General features: G+C 40.4%; 1 protein-coding gene across 1 annotated transcript in view; it reads right to left on the bottom strand.

Moving 5' to 3' along the window:
• DSCAML1 (DS cell adhesion molecule like 1) overlaps positions 1–20,825 on the bottom strand; it is a 391,456-nt gene that overhangs the window by 40,775 nt on the left and 329,856 nt on the right. The window contains exons 16-20 of the mRNA XM_053691135.1: positions 5,421–5,491; positions 3,977–4,217; positions 3,553–3,699; positions 1,777–1,932; positions 1,505–1,644 (exon numbers count right to left, since the gene is read on the bottom strand). Of these exons, the coding sequence (XP_053547110.1) occupies positions 1,505–1,644; positions 1,777–1,932; positions 3,553–3,699; positions 3,977–4,217; positions 5,421–5,491 (755 nt within the window). The remainder of the gene's footprint in view (positions 1–1,504; positions 1,645–1,776; positions 1,933–3,552; positions 3,700–3,976; positions 4,218–5,420; positions 5,492–20,825) is intronic.

Here is a 20,825-nt window from a genome sequence, read left to right on the forward strand (position 1 = left end):
CCCTCTACCATTACTACCTTAGCATTCCCCCACTGTTACTACCTTAGCATTCCCTCCACTGTTACTACCTGAGCATTCCCTCCACTGTTACTACCTGAGCATTCCCTCCACTGTTATTACCTGAGCATTCCCTCCACTGTTACTAACTGAGCTTTCCCTCTACTGTTGCTGAGCATTCTCCCCACTGTTACTACCTGAGCATTCCCTTCACTGTTACTACCTGAGCATTCTTCCCACTGTTACTACTTGAGCATTCCCTCCACTGTTACTATCTGAGCATTCCCTCTACTGTTACTACTTGAGCATTCCATTCAATGTTACTACCTGCGCATTCCCTCCACTGTTACTACCTGAGCATTCCTCCACTGTTACTCCATGACCATTCCCTCCACTGTTACTACCTGAGCTTTCCCCCCATTGTTGCTACTTGAGCATTCCCTCCACTGTTACTACCTGAGCATTCCCTCTACTGTTACTACTTGAGCATTCCATTCAATGTTACTACCTGCACATTCCCTCCACTGTTACTACCTGAGCATTCCCCCTTTGTTACTACCTGAGAATTACCCTAGTGTTACATCCTGAACATTCTGCCCTACATATTCTTCTTGAACATCCCCCATGTTATTCTGAATATTCTCCCCCCCACTGTTACTCACTGAGCATTCTCCGTTACTGTAATTACCTGAGCATTCTCCCCACATATTCTCCTGAGCATCCCCCACACTGTAACTTTGATAACATTGTTATTCCCTGGGCATTCTCCCCCACTGTTAGTCCCTGAGCATCCCTGTACTGTTACTACCTAATAATCTTCCCACTTCCCTGAGCAATTTCACCCCACTGTTAGTAATTGAGCAGCTGCCCACTGGCCATTCTCTGCCCACTGGCCATTCTCTCCTCGCCATTACTCACTGAGCATCTCACTGAGCATCTCCCTCTACTTTCCTGAGCATTCTGCCCATTGTCTCTCTATGAGTATTTTCCTCTGACCTTCTTCTAACTTTCCTCCAGATCTTCACCCTCTGAGCTGCCTCATAGACTAACTTGCCCCTCCATCTGACCCCATGAGCTGCCTCTTCTAACCTGCCCCATAACATCTGACACTCTAAACAGCCTATTCTTACCTCCTGACCCTCTGACCCTGATCTGAATTTTACCTGCTGCCTCTTTGACCTCTAAGCCATTTGTCTGATTCCTACTAACCCTTGATTCATAAGCTGTTCTTTGGGACCACCGGATTTCCCTCCTTTGACTTGTCCACAGTATCTAACACCAAAGCTATAACTCTTACCTCATTTTACACTCTAGCACCCCCTTTTAAGCCACCAACATCAAAAGCTCCTCCTCTTTTATCTCACTTACCTTTTGACTTTGCTTTTAATTTGCTCCCTGACCTATTCTGCTTCCATACTCTGAAACCATGTGCTGTCTTTTGATCCCTCCTCACTCTCCATGCCAACCAACTCTACCCAAACCTTTCTTGTAACCTTTGATTACTTACTGGTTGACCAGAGCCTGGGCTTGAGCAGAAGATGGTGTACTTTCGGATGATCCCATTGGGTTTGGTGGGGGGCAGCCAGGACACAACTACACTGCTGGGTGAGGAGGGGACTGCTTTGATTCCAGCTGGGGGTCCTGGGACTGGGAAAGGATTAAAAGTCAGCACTGTCAAAATATCCATTGCAAGTTTACATGGATACTGACAAGAGCACAAATCTGCCGACTAGTCTGAACAGCTTGCTCTCTAAACTAACCCATTATATATTGACTTACTGTCCTCCTTGGTCTGCAGATAGAGAACGCTGCTCCGCACTCCGTCCCCAGCTTGTGTGAATGCCAAGACCTGCACGCTGTAGTTAGTAAACTTCTCTAGAGAACGCAGCTCTACTCGCTCTCGTAGGGTGGTAATGTTCTGCATCTCACCCCACTCTGATAAGCAACAAGAAAAAGAATGAGAATGAGTGTAAAGTGCTGGAGGAATAAAAAGAACAAATCACAAGGAGAAGACAGGAAAGAGTATGACAGAAGAGGGAGTTTGGAGAAAATGAGTAGATCATTTGAGACTCATTAAATCATGGTTTAGGTGCATGTTAAAAGGTATCTTATCCATGAGATGCTTCTGTATTCAGTTAAGGGAATACATTTGTGATTGTGGACTAAGATCATATAAGTACCATAGTAAAATGGAAAAACACATGCAAAATCTTTGGGGCAGTTTTCCAAAAATAAATATATATATATATATGCATTTAGAAAGTTCCAAATAATTCAGGTATGCACAGGTCTTAATAAAGTTCAATACTTTTATTAAATACCACGCAAAAAAGCAGACTATTGGCCTTTTCTCAAGATATAAATGTGTTCCCCAAGACTGCAGATAGTCTTGTGGGACACATTGATGTCTTGAAAAAGGCTCCTGTTTGAAAGGGACATTAAACACTAAATACATGCTAGATAGAATGATGCATTCAAAGAAAAGATTAGTCCATGACTAACATGTAGATGTATTTTTTAAAGTTTCATTAGTTGTTTAAAAAGTGACAAAATAAGTGTAAAGTTTTAGTGTCTATAAAACACTGGGAGCTGCCATGTTGTAACTTGTGTTACCTTCTCTGCTGTGGCCAATTAGGGACAGTTATACATAGGTCATTAGAGTGTGCAGCCAATGGTTGTGCTGGATTTAACAGTGTTCTGCAGTTCCATTTCTAACAGGAACTGAAAAGCTCACAATTTCAGAATGGAATTACAGGCAAAGAGGACAAAATAAATAATGAAAGTATATTGCAGAGTTGTTTTATTATATACAATTTATCATTTTATATTACCATCTCAAAGTGTTTAATGTGCCTTTTATAAAAGTATTGAATGTTATCAAGACTTATGAGTGCATAAATTCTGTGGAACCTTCTATATGCATTTAACGGAGCACCTGGGCCAGTGAAGAAAAGTTACACTAGGTGGTGAGTGCATGAAAAAAGGACAATAATCCAACAACAAATAAAATAACCTAACAGTGTTTCAATTGGAGAAAAGGATACTGGGAAAGGATATGCAAATAAGCTTCATAATGCATCTTGTTCTAAACTATTTCTAATCATAGGCTCTGGTTCAATGCCAGGTTAGCAGGATTTATTCATTATATATTTTAGCTTTATCAACGTTGCCAAACTTAATAAACATTTTAATTAGACTCATCAAATCATTTCACTAACTCAAGAAAGTAAAATTGGTTAAAAATACAGTAAACTCATTAGGCAACAGAAAACGTTTTACAATGATGGTTTATCTTGTTTCCACTGCAAGCAAAAAGCTTTTAAAAGCATCAGATTCTGTCATCTTAAAATTAATTTGAAGCACTTCACTATCCAATTCCAAATGAAGGTTATATTAAAATCATTTTGAAGAAGAAAAAAAAAAAAACAAGGTACAATTTTGATGGGCACAAATAAGCTTTTTTCTGTTTTTAAATTCTATGTACAGTTAAGAGGTTTACAAAGTAAAAATTAAGCAGCAAGTACAAAAAATTCAGACAATTAACCCAAAACTCACCCCCATCAGGGTACAGTGACCAGTAAATGACTCTGTAACCCTTAAGGACTCCATTTAATGAGCTGCGAGGGGGTTCAGACCAGGAAACGACTGCAACATCTGATGTGATTGACAGAGCGCGCACATTCTCTGGAGGCTGACTAGGCACTGGAGGAAAGAGAACAGACACTGTGCGCTTAGGATAGGACTCACATAAACAAAGGATGGGGAACACTCAGACACAACAAATATATCCAGTACAACTTATACAAATACCCATAGGGACACAACAAATACACATACTTGACACTCACCAAATAAAACAAACCTAGTGAGTTACGGCAACAAACGTATCTATTTACGCACATGCCTAATAGTCAAGCAGAGCAAGTTACACACACAAAGTGACAAATAAACACAGTGGCAAACGTTCAGTGCCACTGACCATCTTCTAGAGTAGTGGTGTTAATCTCGGTGGAAGATGGGCCAGTTCCTGCTCGGTTGAAAGCCTGGACCACGACTCCATACTGTGCAAACTTTTTCATGTTGTCCAGCGTGTACACCTCACCATCCCCAGTAGCTTTCATCTCTACAATACTGTATTGACCGTTACTTCCTGGGCCATTCTCACGGTATCCAATTTGGTATCCTCGTATCACTCCATTCTGTAACTCCTTGCGAGGAGCCTGTGCACAAAAGACCAAACATATAACATATGAGTATAAACATTATGTATAGAACTCACATACTTGTATGAGGCATCAAAAGAGTAAAACGGACTCTCATATAATATAAACTCAACACAATCTGACCAGTAGGTGTCAGAAGCACCAGCCAGTGACAGCTGAACATGCTATACAGAGGGGAATCGGAAACAAGTTGCACATGGTATAAAGCGGGAGAAGAGTGAGACAGATGTGTATTATTATGCATATATCTTATATAAAGAGAGGCAATGTGTTACACATTTGTGCATTGTACATAGAAAGCAGCAGAGTGAATATTCTATAGAGGAGAAGTATGAGAGAATGACACTTGCTATGTATTTCATTGTAAATTTGAAGCAACAACATACAACTGGAACAGAATAATGAATATACCAAATTCAATTTTTATTACTAGAGTAATCAATATAGAAGATAATGGAAACAGTCAATCAATTCAATGAATCCTTACTAATAATGTACATGGATAGCATACTGACAATACATATATAGTTACTATACATAAATTACCAGCTCTATGTCAACTTCCTTTTGAGAGGCAATGGTGTGTGAAAAGGTTGCAGATAATAAACTCACATAAGATGAGGTTGTACAGTTAATGCTTCTTACCACTTTCAGGCTGGTCAGCAACTGACTTAAAGGGACATGAAACCCAAATTTTTTCTTTCATGATTTAGAAAGAGCATACAATTATAAACAACTTTCTAATTTACTTCTATTATCTATTTTGCTTCATTCTCTTGATAGTCTTTGCTGAAAAGCATATCTAGATAGGCTTAGTAGCTGCTGATTTGTAGCTGCACATAGATGCCTCCTGTGATTGGTTCACCGTGTGCATTGCTATTTCTTCAATAAAGTATATCTAAAGAATGAAGCAAATTAGGTAATAGAAGTAAATTGGAATGTTGTTAAAAATTATATTCTCTACCTTAATCATGAAAGAAAATGTTTGGGTATGGTATCCCTTTAACGACTACATTTACAGTTAAAACTGATGTTCTCTTGACAAACTATTCATCCTCTTCACCCCTACCCAATACAATACCTTGCTCAGCAACTGCACCCCCAGTGAACTCTGTATACACCACAAAACATCTAACAGAAAGCAGATCTGTGCAGTACCTTTTTCAGAGTTGCGAGGAATGTTTGTACGTGTGTGCTTACCTTCCAGGTTACTTGTATACTTTGTGATGTCAGTGGCTGTAGAGTGACATCCATGGGAGGTCCATCTGGAGCTGAAATACACAAAAGATCACAAAACATATGACGAAATGATCTGACCACATAAGTAGATATAAGATGCTCACATTCTTAAATGATAGTTGCTTTTTAATAACCTATAATTCCAATTGATGTCTAAGTGCCAAGTTCTAGTCTGGTCCAGACCCATTTCTATTCCATTCTTTTCTTTCAGAGCCATATAAACCCAGCGTGTTAACAAAAAAACTAAATGTATGCTTACCTGATACATTTCTTTCTTTCCAGGCATGGAGAGTCCACAAATCATTCTAATTACTAGTGGGATATTCTCTCCTGGCGAGCAGGAGGAGGCGAAAAGCACCCCAGTAGAGCTGTTAAGTGTCACTTCCCTTACCCATAATCCCCAGTCATTCGGCAGAAGGAAAATGGAAAAAGAAGATAACACAAGGGTATAGAGGTGCCCGAGGGCTATACAAAAAAACTGCCGTCTTAAATTGAATAAGGGCTGGTCGTGGACTCTCCATGCCTGGAAAGAAATTTAGCAGGTAAGCATACATTTTGTTTTCTTACCTATGGCATGGAGAGTCCATGAATCATTCTATTTACTAGTGGGAACCAATACCCAAGCTAGAGGACACAGAATGAATAGGGAGGGAGAACAAGACAGGCAGATCCAAACTGAAAGAAGCCTCAGCCGAGGCAAAAGTATTACATTTGTAGAATTTGGAAAAAGTATGTATGGAGGACCATGTGGCCGTCTTGCAAATTTCCTCCACAGAAGCTTCATTTTTGAAAGCCCATGAAGATGAAACGGCTCTAGTGGAATGAGCCGTAATTCTCTCAGGAGGCTGTGTTCCACTTCTCAACCAGAGAGAAAGAGTGGTAGAAGTAGACTTCTGACCCCTACGTTTACCAGAGAAAACAACAAACAGGGCAGAAGACTGCCGAAAATCCTTAGTTGCTTGAAGATAAAATTTAAGCGCACGCACAACATCCAAGTTATGCAAAAGACGTTCCTTCTGGGAAGAAGGATTAGGACAAAACGAGGGAACAACAATTTCCTGATTAATATTGCGATCCGACACTACATTAGGGAGAAACCCCAGCTTAGTACAGAGGACTGCCTTATCAGCATGAAAAATAAGGTAAGGGGAATCACACTGTAGAGCCGAAAGTTCAGAAACTGTGTGAGCAGAAGAAATAGCAATAAGAAACAAAACCTTCCAAAATAGTAATTTAATATCAACCAAATGCATCGGCTCAAACGGAGCTTGCTGCAAAACTTTAACAACAAGATTAAGGCTCCAAGGAGGAGCAACAGATTTAAACACAGGCTTGATTCTGACCAAGGCCTGAACAAAAGACTGAACATCTGGCAGAACTGCCAGACGTTTATGCAAAAGAATAGACAAAAGCAGAAATATGACCTTTCAGGGTACTGACCGACTGACAACCCTTTTTCCCGGCCCTCCTGAAGAAAAGCCAAAATTCGAGGAACCCTTACTTTGTTCCAAGAAAAACCCTTTGAATCACACCAATGAAAGTATTTACACCATAACTTATGGTAAATTCTATGAGTAACCGTTTTACGAGCCTGACGCATAGTATCTATGACTTTCTCAGAGAAGCCACGTCTAGCTAAAACTAGACGTTCAATCTCGAAGCAATCAGCTTCAGAGAAACCAGATTTGCAAGAAGGAAGGGACCGTGAAGTAGAAGGTCCTTTCTCAAAGGCAACCTCCAGGTAGAAGAGATGACATTGTCACCAGATCCACGAACCAGATCCTGCAAGGCCATGCAGGAGCTATTAGAATTACAGAAGCTCTCTCCTGCTTGATGTGAGCAAAAACTCGTGGAAGGAGAGCAAATGGAGGAAACAGGAATGCTAGATTGAAGTTCCAAGGAACCACCAGAGCGTCTATTAGAATGGCTTGAGGATCTCTTGACCTTGAACCGTACTTTGAAAGCTTGGCGTTTTGACAAGACGCCATCAGATCCAACTCCAGAACCCCATTGTGAAAACCATTGGACTGAGAGCCCACTCTCCTGGATGAAAAGTCTGCCTGCTCAGAAAATCCACTTCCCAGTTGTCCACTCTGGGATGTGGATGGCAGAGAGATGACAATTGTGAGACTCTGCTCACTGGAGAATACGAGTCACCTCTGTCATTGCTAAGGAACTCAGAGTTCCTCCCTGGTGGTTGATGTAAGCCCCCCAGGTAATGTTGTCTGATTGGAATCGAATAAACCAGACCGAGGCTAGTTGAGGCCAAGCTGTCAAGGCACTGAAGATTGCGCTCAACTCCAAGATGTTTATAGGAAGCGAAGACTCCTCCTGAGTCCACAGGCCCTGAGCTTTTAAGGAGCCCCAGACCGCTCCCCAGCTTAACAGACTGGCATCCATGGTCACAACCACCCAGGAAGGTCTCAGGAAACATGTGCCCTGAGACAGATGGTCCTGTGAAATCCACCACAAGAGAGAGTCTCATGTCAAGGCATCCAGATCTATCCTCTGCGAGAGATCCGTGTGGTTTCCGTTCCACTGACTGAGCATGCATAACTGCAGAGGTCTCAGATGAAACCGAGCAAAAGGAATGATGTCCATGGAGGCCACCATCAGACCAATCACCTCCATGCATTGAGCCACTGATGGACGAATAGCAGACTGGTTGGAAAGGTACGAAGCAAGAAGTTTGGATTTTCTGACATCCGTCAGAAAAACCTTCATGGACAGGAAATCTATAATTGTTCCTAAGAAACACACCCTTGTATCTGGTACAAGGGAACTCTTTCCCAGATTCACTTTCCACCCGTGGGAACGTAGAATAGACAACAACATCTGTGTATGAGATCTTACAAGATGAAAAGATAATGCTTGAACCAAGATGTCGTCCAGGTAAGGCGCCACAGCAATTCCCTGGGACCTGACCACTGCCAGAAGAGCCCCCAGAACCTTTGTGAAAAATTTCGGAGCCATAGCAAGGCCAAAAAGAAAGGCAACAAACTGAAAATGTTTGTCCATAAAGGCAAACCTCAGATACTGGTAATGAACCCTGTGAATAGGAACATGAAGATATGCATCCTTCAGATCTATGGTTGTCATGAACTGACCCTCCTGTACCAAAGGAAGAACGGAACGGATAGTCTCCATTTTGAAGGATGGAACCCTGAGGAATTGGTTTAGAAACTTTAGGTCCAGGATGGGACGAAAAGTGCCCTCCTTTTTGGGAACTACAAATAGATTTGAATAGAATCCTAGACCCAGTTCCTCTAGAGGAACTGGAATTATCACTCCCAGGGGAGATAGGTCCTTTACACAGTTTTAGAAGGCCTCTCTCTTTATCTGGTCCGCAGATAACCTTGACAGGTGAAATCTGCCCCTGGGAGGAAAGGATTTAAATTATATTCGGTAACCATGGGATACTATGTCCACTGCCCAAGGATCCGTAACATTGCATATCCAAGCCTGCCAAAAAAAAGAGAGCCTGCCCCCCACCTGATCCAAGACAGGATGGGGGGTGGTCCCCTTCATGTTGACTTAGAATCAGCGGAAGACTTCTTGGCTTGCTTTTCTTTATTCCAAGGCCGACCGGACCTCCAAGAAGACTTGGGTTGTTCCGGCTTGAAAGAGGAGGAAGGCATTTGTCCCTTAAAGTTACAAAAGGAACGAAAATAAGAATTAGAATTTTGGCTACCCTTAAGTCTATTCTTTTTATCCTGAGGTAGAAAAGAGCCCTTTCCCCCTGTAATTTCTAAAATTATTTCAGCCAGACCTGGACCAAACAAGGTTTTACCTTTATAAGTCAAAGACAAAAGCTTGGACTTTTTTTAAGATGAGACATCTGCAGACCAAGATTTAAACCATAGAGCTCTGCAAGCTAAAACAGTGAAACCAGAAATCTTAGCTCCCAGTCTAAGAACTTGCATATTGGCAACAAAAATAAAGGTAATGACTAGCTTGAGAACCTTAATCCTATCTTGGCTCTCTTCTATAGTGGTCTCTTCTAAAATTTAATTAGATAAGTCATCTCACCAATAAGATGCTGCCCCCGCAACTGTAGCAATACTAGCAACAGGCTGCCACTGTAAACCCTGATGTACATCTTCTTCAAGAAAGCCTCAAGCTTCTTATCCATGGGATCCTTGAAAGAAAAACTATCTTCAATAGGAATAGTAGTTCACTTGGCAAGAGTAGAGATAGCTCCCTCTACCTTGGGCACTGTGCGCCACGAGTCACAAATAGAGTCAGCAACAGGAAACATCTTTTTAAAAACAGGGGACGGGAAAAAGGAATCCCTGGTTTATCCCATTCCTGAGTTATGATATCTGCCATACGGTCTAGAACTGGAAACACTTCCACAGATGAGGGTACATCATATACCCTTTTAAGTTTACTAGACCTCTTTAAATTCTCTGCAACAGATGAGTCGGATTCTTCCAAAGTAGCAAGGACCTGCTTTAAAAGTACACAGAGGTGTTCCAACTTAAATCTGAAATGAATCTCCTCTGAATCTGTAGAATTGGCCACTACAGTATCAGAATCTGACAATTCGCCCTCAGACGCCATTGAGGCATCCTCCTCATCAGATACCTGAGACATACTGACTAACACAGCCTTAGCGGAGTCAGAATCCTTAGAAACCTTAATATTTTTAGATTTTCTCTTCAGTTTACCAGCAACCCAGAAAGGCTGATAAAGCAGCTGTAACAGCAGATGTTATCTGTGCATCGAAATCCCCAGGTAAATAAACACCCCCAGGAGGTTGTTGAGAGGAACCGCAGGGCACTAATGAGAAGCTTGAGACTCCTGAGGGTCAAGTTGAGGCATTGCTAGGAGAACACTATCCTGAGAGACAGGGAGCTCAGAGAGAGACATTAAAGCTTTATTTAAACATGAAGAGCAAAATTGCACAGGAGGAATTATTTTAGCCTCCAGACAAAGTAATGACTCATTATCAATATTAGTGTCCATAATTGGGTTAGGTTCCTTTAACAATTATTAAGGAAAAAATATCCCAATATAAATAATTTGGAGAACTTTATAAGCAGCACATAAAAGAATACCACTTAACTTATGCACTAAAAAACCCTCAGCTCTGCTGAGGTCTTACTCCTCCAGAAACTGCTGATCCACTAGCACTGAAACCGGACACACCCGGAATAAAGATCCTCCAATATTACTCTTTTGCCAGTAATCCTCATCACCAGGGCTGCCCAAAAAAACTCTAGAAACTCTGCAACTAGAGCTGTAACCTCCCCACTAACCTCGGCAAAACTGTGATCTGCTCGGAGAAGCCGAAAAACCTGAATTGCGGGGAGCGGTCACATGACTGCAACAACAAAAAACTGCGCCACGGATTCAAATAAAAAAATGGTGCGAAAACAAAGCAGTAGAGAGCTCTAATAGCGAGTGGGCGAATAACAAATAAGCAGCAGTGAGCAATACAACTACTTCTAAGTCTCTCCATACACTCTCCAAGCCCCAATAAATAAAGTATGATATCTAGGTAGCATATACACACATTGTATCATTATATATATCTTATTAACTTTATTTCAAATGCATCTGATTTATCTTTTTGTATCCTTCTTATAATCAAAATGTAGCCAGAAGCATTATAACCCTTGTACACAGTTTTATGCAAAAAATAATGCTCATGCAAGTAATTTCTGTAGTTCAAAATATAGCTATACATCTAATTAATGTATTTTGAGATATTTGCATTGTTCCTTTGTCATGTCAGTCATAAATTTACCTAATGTCGCAAGAATATCAGACAAGGATGAAATATTATTTACAGGATGCATATGTTCTTCCGTGTCTTAGAAATGAGCTAATGATTATAGGTTTTCAATGTATTTCTGAAATGTATATAAACTGACCATCCTGACGTAATACATCAGAACTGTTTTGCAAGCCATATCCTTGTGTGTGTGTTCTGTAAGACGGTTCTCCAAGTGCTTGTTATTACAGTTTGCAGTGCTAATATCAGAGTTCTAAGGAAAAGGAAGACGTGAAGTGTTGCAGGTGTCTAAGGGTCCTGGTCCTGAAATAAGGCCTTACCAGTCTCATTTAACAAACACCCTCACATATCAAGCAGTGCCCTCTAAGATTATATGAATTTCCTCATAATGATTTAAATAAAAGGATTAACCCTTATAGTGCCGGTACCTTCTAACAGGGAAAGCACTTACCTGTGGATCCTGCTCTGTCAGGCAGGAACTGTTTTCTAAGGTGTGGTAAATTCCTTCACTTCTACCAGGGACCTGTAGAAAGGAAAGAACAGAGTAACCAACCCTGGCTTTCTATAATAGGGGTAGCAATAATGTTAGAAGTTTAAGCAAAGACCACCTTGCCGTCTTCTAACTGCTAATAGCCAACATTACTCTTACTAAAGATATTGACATGGACACAGCTTGACCCCAATCCTTGCTTGCAGGGAAAAGTACCCATAAAAGGATTAAAAATCTTCAGACACCATCTTCGCACATCCTCCCTTGACAGAGGCAAAGAGAATGACTGGGGATTATGGGTAAGGGTGCTCTTTGCCTACTCCTGCTGGCCAGGAGAGAATATCCCACTAGTAATTAGAATGATTTGTGGACTCTCCATGCCATAGGAAAGAAACAATAATTTTCTACTCACCATCATTTCAAGAACCCCTGTTCAAGGCAAATACAGTGCTCTGACCTTAATGTAAAGTGGCTCTGACAATATCCAAGGTGAGTAAGAGGTCTGCCAGGTTATTAGAAGGATTAGGGTAAAATGACAAAAGAACAAACTCCTAACTCAGGGTGTTGGGTGAGATCAAGCATCTCAAGGGCATAAGACCACTTTATCAGACAAAATGCCCTACGTTCAAGGATATTGATGGGAAGGGCCTCCTCCCCTGTTTCTTGAGCTTGGCAGTTGCCCCATATTGTTCACTATCCTGATATAGTAATTTAAATACTCAGTTGTGTCAGATGTATATACCCAATGAAAGACATGCTATCCTGCAAGAACTGAGGGAAACCTAAGAGTGAGAGTCTTGACCTGTGTCATATTATTTTGAGATTGTAGTACCAGAGAAAATAAAGCTGTAAATGATAAAAGTGAAACCGGAAAAGTGAAATTTCTACTGTTGCTAACATGAGGCTTATAGTCCTCAAGTATATGTGTGGTGAACCCTTGTCCCAATGATTGATTAAAACTACCATGACAAATGAGTCTAGAACAACTCAAAACATGACAAATTAGTGAAGGAAGCCAGACAACTCTTTGTAAGATCAAGTATCAGTGATGTTGTAGGCACCATAGAATTGGTGTGAGATGGACCAGTTATAAGGAAGCCATCCAAGTAGGGAAATACATAAATTGCTTGCAGCCTCAACATGGTGATATGTCAAAAGATATATAGATTTTGCGCTAGTGGGTATAAGCTCCTTTCACTATTAGAAGCTTCCTCTATGCTTCTCAGGGGGAATTGTAAAAAGAGTAGTTTATAGGAAAGGGCGCTCTAAATAGAGCTAATACCTTATAGAGATTTTTTAAAATATGAAAATATAAAAAATATATATAATACTATTGAAATTTGTCAAATATTGATACTGATATGCAAGAAATCAATCTTAGATCAATTTAAGATTATTTAGATTACAAGGTTGGCCAACCCATCAGATTCATTTGTACATAAGAATTTCAAACTCACATGTTTTAAAAAAAAACTTTTTTGTTTTTACTAAAATAAAAACATAATTTATGCTTACCTGATAAATTTATTTCTCTTGTAGTGTATCCAGTCCACGGATCATCCATTACTTATGGAATATATTCTCCTTCCCAACAGGAAGCTGCAAGAGTCCACCCACAGCAAAGCTGCTATATAGCTCCTCCCCTAACTGCCATATTCAGTCATTCGACCGAAAACATGCAGAGAAAGGAAAAACCATAGGGTGCAGTGGTGACTGTAGTTTAATGGAAAAATTACCTGCCTTAAAGTGACAGGGCGGGCCGTGGACTGGATACACTACAAGAGAAATAAATTTATCAGGTAAGCATAAATTATGTTTTCTCTTGTTAAGTGTATCCAGTCCACGGATCATCCATTACTTATGGAATACCAATACCAAAGCTAAAGTACACGGATGATGGGAGGGACAAGGCAGGTACTTAAACGGAAGTTACCACTGCCTGTAAAAAACCCTTTCTCCCAAAAATAGCCTCCGAAGAAGCAAGGTATCAAATTTGTTAAATTTGAAAAGTATGAAGCGCAGACCAAGACTCCGTCTTGTAAATCTGTTCAACAGAAGCCACATTTAAAAAAGGCCCAAGTGAAAACCACAGCTCTAGTAGAATGAGCTGTAATCCCTTCAGGAGGCTGTTGTCCAGCAGTCTCATAAGCTAAATGAATTATGCTTTTTAACCAAAAAGACAGAGAGGCTGCTGAAGTCTTTTGACCTCTTCTCTGTCCAGAATAGACAACAAACAAGGTGAACGTTTGATGAAAACTGTAGTAGCTTGTAAGTAAAACTTTAAAGCACAAACCACGTCCAATATTGTGTAATAGACGTTCCTTCTTTGAGGAAGGATTAGGATACAAGCATGGAACAACTATCTCTTGAGTGATGTACTTGTTAGATACCACCTTAGGAAAAAACCCAGGTTGGTACGCAGGACTACCTTATCCGTACGAAGGACCAGATAAGGAGAATCACATTGTAACACAGATAACTTGGAGACTCTACGAGTCGAGGAATTAGCTACCCAAAATGAACTTTCCAAGATAAAGATTGATATCTATGGAACAAAAAAGGTTCAAACGGAACTTCTTGAAGAACCTTAAGAATCAGGTTTAAGCTCCATGGCGGAGCAACAGTTTTAAACACAGGCTTGGATCTAACCAAAGCCTGACCAAATGCCTGAACGTCTAGAATACCTGCCAGACGCTTGTGCAAAAAAATAGACAGAGTAAAAATCTGTCCCCTTTTAAGGAATTAGCTGACAACCCTTTTCTCAAAAACATCTTGGAGAAAAGATAATATCCTGGGAATCCAGACTTTACTCCATGAGTAACCCTTGGATTCATAACAATCAGATATTTACACCATATCTATGTTCAATTTTCCTAGAGACAGGCTTTCATGTCTGTATTAAGGTATCAATGACTGACTCGGAGAAGCCATGCTTTGATAACATCAAGCGTTCAGTCTCCAGGCAGTCCATCTCAGATTGATTCTATTTAGATGGTTGAAAGGACCCTGAGGTAGAGGGACCTGTCTCTGAAGCAGAGACCGTGATGGAAAGGATGACATGTCCACCAGATCTGCATACCAGGTCCTGCGTGGCTACGCAGGCGCTGTCAAAAACACCAAAGCCCTCTCCTGCTTGGTCTTGACCTCCGGAGGAAATCCCACTCCCCCGGAAGAAAAGTCTGACGACTTAGAAAATCCACCTCCCAGTTCTCAACACCTGGGATATGGATAGCTGATAGACAAGAGTGAGTCTCTGTCCAGTAAATTATTGTAAGACTTCTAACATCGCTAGGGAACTTCTGTTCCCCCTTGATGGCTGATGTAAGCCACAGTCGTGTATATTGTCCAACTGAGTATGCTGTACCTCAGAGTTGCTAACTGAGGCCAAGTCTGAAGAGCATGGAATATCACTCCCAGTTCCAGAATATTTATTAGAAGGAGGGTCTCCTCCTAAGTCCACTATCCCTGAGCCTTCAGGGAGTTCAAGACTGCATCCCAACCTAAAAGGCTGGCATCTATTGTAACAATTGTCCCATCTGACCTGCGGAAGGTCATACCCTTGGACAGATGGACCCGACATAGTCACCAGAGAAGAGAATCTCTGGTCTCTTGGTCCAGGTTTAACAGGGGGACAAATCTGTGTAATCCCCGTTCCTCTGACTGAGCATGCATAGTTGCAGCGGTCTGAAATGTAGACGTGCAAACGGTACTATGTCCCTTGCCGCTACCATTAAGCCGATTTCATTCATGTACTGAGCCACCGAAGGGCGCGGATGGGATGAAAAAAACACGGCAGAAATTTAGAAACTTTGACAACCTGGACTCCGTCAGGTAAATTTTCATTTCTACAGAATCTATCAGAGTCCCTAGGAGGGAAACCCTTGAGATTGGGGATAGAGAACTCTTTCCTTGTTCACTTTCCACCCATGTGATCTCAGAAATGCCAGTACTACGTCCGTATGAGACTGGGCAATTTGGATGTTTGACGCCTGTATCAGGATGTCGTCTAAATAAGGGGCCACTTCTATGCCCCGCGGTCTAAGGACCGCCAAAGCGACCCCAGAACCTCCATAAAGATTCTTGGGGCTGTAGATATCCCAAAGGAAAGAGCTACAAACTGGTAATGCCTGTCTAGAAAGGCAAACCTGAAAAACGATGGTGATCTTTATGCATCACAATGTGAGGATAAGCATCCTTCAAATCCATTGTAGTCCTCTATTGACTCTCCTGGATCATAGTTAAGATGGTACGAATAGTTTCCATCTTAAATGACGGAATTCTGAGGAATTTGTTTAAGATCTTTAGATCCAAAATAGGTCTGAAGGTTCCCTCTCCTTGGGAACCACAAACAGATTTGAGTAAAAACTCTGTCCCTGTTCCTCTCTTGGAACTGGATGGATCTCGTACACAATGTAAGAATGCCTCCTTCTTTATCTGGTTTGCAGATAATTGTGAAAGGCGAAATCTCCCCTTTTTTTGGGGGGGAATCTTTGAAATCCAGAAGATATCTCTGGGATATAAATTCCAATGCCTAGGGATCCTGGGCATCTCTTGCCCACGCCTGGGCAAAGAATGAAAGTCTGCCCCCTATAGGATCCGTTACCGGATAGGGGTCCGTTCCTTCATGCTGCCTTAGAGGCAGCAGCAGGCTCCTTGGCCTGCTTATCTTTGTTCCAGGTCCGATTGTCTCCAGACCGCCTTGGACTGAGCAAAAATTCCCTCTTGTTTTGCCTTAGAGGAAGAGGAAGCCACACCTGCCCTGAAGTTTTTAAAAGGTACGAAAATTAGACTTTTTTTTTTTTTTTGCCCTTGATTTAGACCTATCCTGAGGAAGGGCATGACCTTTTCCTCCAGTGATATAAGCAATAATCTCCTTCAAACCAGGCCCGAATAGGGTCTGCCCCTTGAAGGGAAGTTAAGTAGCTTATTTATTAAAGTCACGACAGCTGACCATGATATAAGCCATAGCGCTCTGCACGCCAGTATAGTAAAAAACAGAATTCTTAGCCGTTAGTCTAGTCAAATGAACAAGGCATCAGAAAACAAAGGAATTGGCTAGCATAAGCTAGTCAAATATATTCATCCAATGGAGTCGCTTAACTGTAAAGCCTCATCAAGAGACTCAACCCAGAACGCCGCAGCAGCAGTGACAGAAGCAATGTATGCAAGGGGCTGCAGGATAAAACCCTGTTGAATAAACATTTTTTATCCATTGGATCTAAAAAGCACAACTGTCCTCGTCAGAGGTAGTGGTACGCTTAGCTAGAGTAGAAACTCTTCTCTCCACCTTAGGAACTGTCTGCCAGAAGTCCCGTGTGGTGGTAACTATTAGAAAACATTCTTCTAAAAAATAGGAGGGGAAGAGAACGGCACAACTGGTCTATCCCATTCCTTATTAAAAAATTTTTTTAGTAAACCTCTTTAGGTATTGGAAAAACATCAGTACACACCGGCACTGGATATTATTTATCCAGTCTACACAATTTCTCTGGCCCTGCGATTGTACACATTCATTCAGAGCAGCCAAAGCCTCCCTGAGCAACAAGTGGAGGTTCTCAAGCATAAATTTTAAATGTAGAAATATCAGAATCAGGTTAAATCATCTTCCCTGAGTCAAAAAAAAAAAAATCACCCACAGACTAAGCATATTGTGAGGTAGTATCATACATGGTTCTTAAAGCGTCTGTATGCTCTGTATCTACCCCCAGAGCTAACTGCTTTCCTTTAATTTCAGGTAGTCTGACTAATACTGCTGCCAGAATATTATTCACCACCTTTGCCATGTCTTGTAAAATAAACGCTATGGGCGCCCTTGATGTACTTGGCGCCATGTGAGCGTGAGTCCCTGAAGCGGGAGTCGAAGGGTCTGACACGTGGGGAGAGTTAGTCGGCATAACTTTCCCCTCGACAGAATCCCCTGGTAAAGAAACGCTATGGGTGCCCTTGATGTACTTGGCGCCATTTGAGCGTGAGTCCCTAAAGCGGGAGTCAAAAGGTCTGACACGTGGGGAGAGTTAGTCGGCATAACTACCCCCACGACAGAATCCTCTGGTGATAATGTTTTTAAAGACAAAAAATTATCTTTATTGTTAACATGAAATCAGTACATCTGGTACACATTCTAAGATGGGGTTCCACCATGGCTTTAAAACATAATGAACACAGAGCTTCCTCTATGTCAGACATGTTAGAACAGACTAATAATGAGACTAGTAAGCTTGGAAAACACTTTAAATCAAGTTAACAAGCAAATATATAAAACGTTACTGTGCCTTTAAGAGAAACAAATTTTGCAAAAATTTGAAATAACAGTGAAAAAAAGGCAGTTAAACTAACAAAATTTTTACAGTGTATGTAACAAGTTAGCAGAGCATTGCACCCACTTGCAAATGGATGATTAACCCCTTAATACAAAAAACAGATTAACAAAACGAAAAATATGTTTTAAACAGTCATAACAGCTCCTACTTTTGAAGCCCTTTTGAGCCCTTCAGAGATGTCCTATAGCATGCAGGGGACTGCTGAGGGAAGCTGAATGTCACTGTTTGTAATTTTAACTGCACCAACTGTAACTTTTATACTATAACAGTGGAAATTCTTTCTATGCAAAATTTAAGCCAGCCATGTGGAAAAAACTTAGGCCCCAATAAGTTTTATCACCAAACATATGTTAAAAAACGATTAAACATGCCAGCAAACGTTTTAAAACACATTTTTACAAGAGTATGTATCTCTATTAATAAGCCTGATACCAGTCGCTATCGCTTCATTTAAGGCTTTACTTACATTACTTCGGTATCAGCAGTATTTTCTTAGTCAATTCCATTCCTAGAAAAATATTTTACTGCACATACCTTATCTGCAGGAAAACCTGCACGCCATTCCCCCTCTGAAGTACCTCACTCCTCAGAATGTGTGAGAACAGCAAATGGATCTTAGTTACGTCTGCTAAGATCATAGAAAAACGCAGGCAGATTCTTCTTCCAAATACTGCCTGAGATAAACAGCACACTCCGGTGCCATTTAAAAATAACAAACTTTTGATTGAAGAATAAACTAAGTAGAAAGCACCACAGACTCTCACAACCTCCTATCTATGTTGAGGCTTGCAAGAGAATGACTGAATATGGCAGTTAGGGGAGGAGCTATATAGCAGCTTTGCTGTGGGTGGACTCTTGCAGCTTCCTGTTGGGAAGGAGAATATATTCCATAAGTAATGGATGATCCGTGGACTGGATACACTTAACAAGAGAAATACATTTTTATTCTGTACAAAATCTTATCTGGTGTCATAGAATAGATTTCTATTTACATTTTTTATATATATATATTTATATTTTCATATTTTTTAAAAGTCTCCATAAGGTATTAGCTCTATTTAGAGCGCCCTCTCCTATAAACTACTCTTTTTAAAGTAGCCTCAACATGGTGACAAAGGCTGTGAAGACTTTTTTTTAATCAAAGGCAAAACAAAAGGGAAGGGACACAAACTGGAATAGTTCCTCCATTGTGGGCAAAAAAGCTTAAAGGGACACTCAATCAAAATTAAACTTTCATTATTCAGATAGCGCATGCCATTTTAAACAACTTTCCAATTTACTTCCATTAACAAAATGTACACAGTCTTTTTATATTTAAACTTTCTGAGTCACCAGCTCCTACTGAGCATGTGCAAGAGTAAGTGTGTATGTGTTTGTGATTGGCTGATGGCTGTCACATGGTACAGGGGGAGTGGAAAAAGACATAACTTTTAAAATTGTCAGAAAAAAAAATCTACTACTCATTTGAAGTTCAAACTAAGTGCTATTGTATTGTCTTGTTATCTTGCATTTGTTGATTATGCAAATCTACTGTGTTATAAGGCCCTAAGGCAATTCTTGACAGAAAAAAATCTGCTGGAGTGAAAGAAAAAATTAGAACTTATTTTGTACCAAAAAGAACATTTACTTGGGGGCATTTATCAGAGACAGGACTGAGTCATAATCTCCATAAGTGGTACACATATGAAGAGATTTCTGAAAAAAAAAAAAATAATTTGTCCAAAATGCTAGTAGGGTTAAATGACTCCAACTTGAGAACCTCATTTCCATACAAATATGTAAAGGTAGTAGCCACAAAGCCCACCAGTTCTAAAGTTTGTATTAGGAGGATCCATCTTTGTGGTTCATTTGGGAAATACCTTCCTATACAGTGGTACTTTCCTCTAATGGAATAGTGACATGTTTTGTCACGACTAATGATTATTAGATATTAGTTCCTGATGCTGACTTTGGATAATGGCAAGGGAAGGCATCAATTATTCTTAGTAAGATTGTCACACTGGTGTCATGGGTGACAGCAAAGCAGTATCAAGTAGAAACATGGCAGCTCAAATGGTATACTTTATTAGAATGTAATCAATTTTGTGCATTTAAAGGGATAGTAAAATCCAAATTAAACTTTCATGATTCAGATAGGGTATGTGCTTTTAAACAACTTTTTAATTTACCTTTATCATCAAATTTGCTTTGTTCTCTTGGTATTCTTAGTTGAAAACTAAACCTACATAGGCTCATATGCGAATTTCTAAGTCCTTGAAGGCCACCTCTTATCTGAATGCATTTGACAGTTTTTTCACAGCTAGAGGGTGTTAGTTCTTGTGTTTCATATATAACATTGTGCACACACGTGGAGTTATTTAAGAGTCAGCACTATTTTGCTAAAATGCAAGTCAGACAAAAGATCTGAGATAAGGGGGCAGACTGCAGAAGCTTAGATACAAGGTAATTACAAAGGTAAATAGCATATTTATATAACAGTGTTGGTTATGCAAAACTAGGGGTTGGTAAATAAAGGGATTTTCTATCTTTTTAAACAATAACATTTTTGGTGTTTAATATCCCTTTAAATTGCAGCCAACATAATTTTGCTAAAACCTTCATAGAGCAAGTGACATTTAAGGCCAAAGCAGAGTTAGGATTAACCCTCTGGTGCCAGACAGGACTGCAATGCATTATGTAGCAGCCCTAAAATGTGGCCAAGGGGTTAACACACATTTTAACTTTACTGAAAACCACTTACACTATTTGAGCTATTATTTCTGATAAACATTTTCGGGGAATTATTTATAGTAAAACATTGCAAGCCGTGCAAAACG

The sequence above is a fragment of the Bombina bombina genome, chromosome 8, assembly GCF_027579735.1.
Source record: "Bombina bombina isolate aBomBom1 chromosome 8, aBomBom1.pri, whole genome shotgun sequence".
NCBI lineage: Eukaryota > Metazoa > Chordata > Amphibia > Anura > Bombinatoridae > Bombina > Bombina bombina.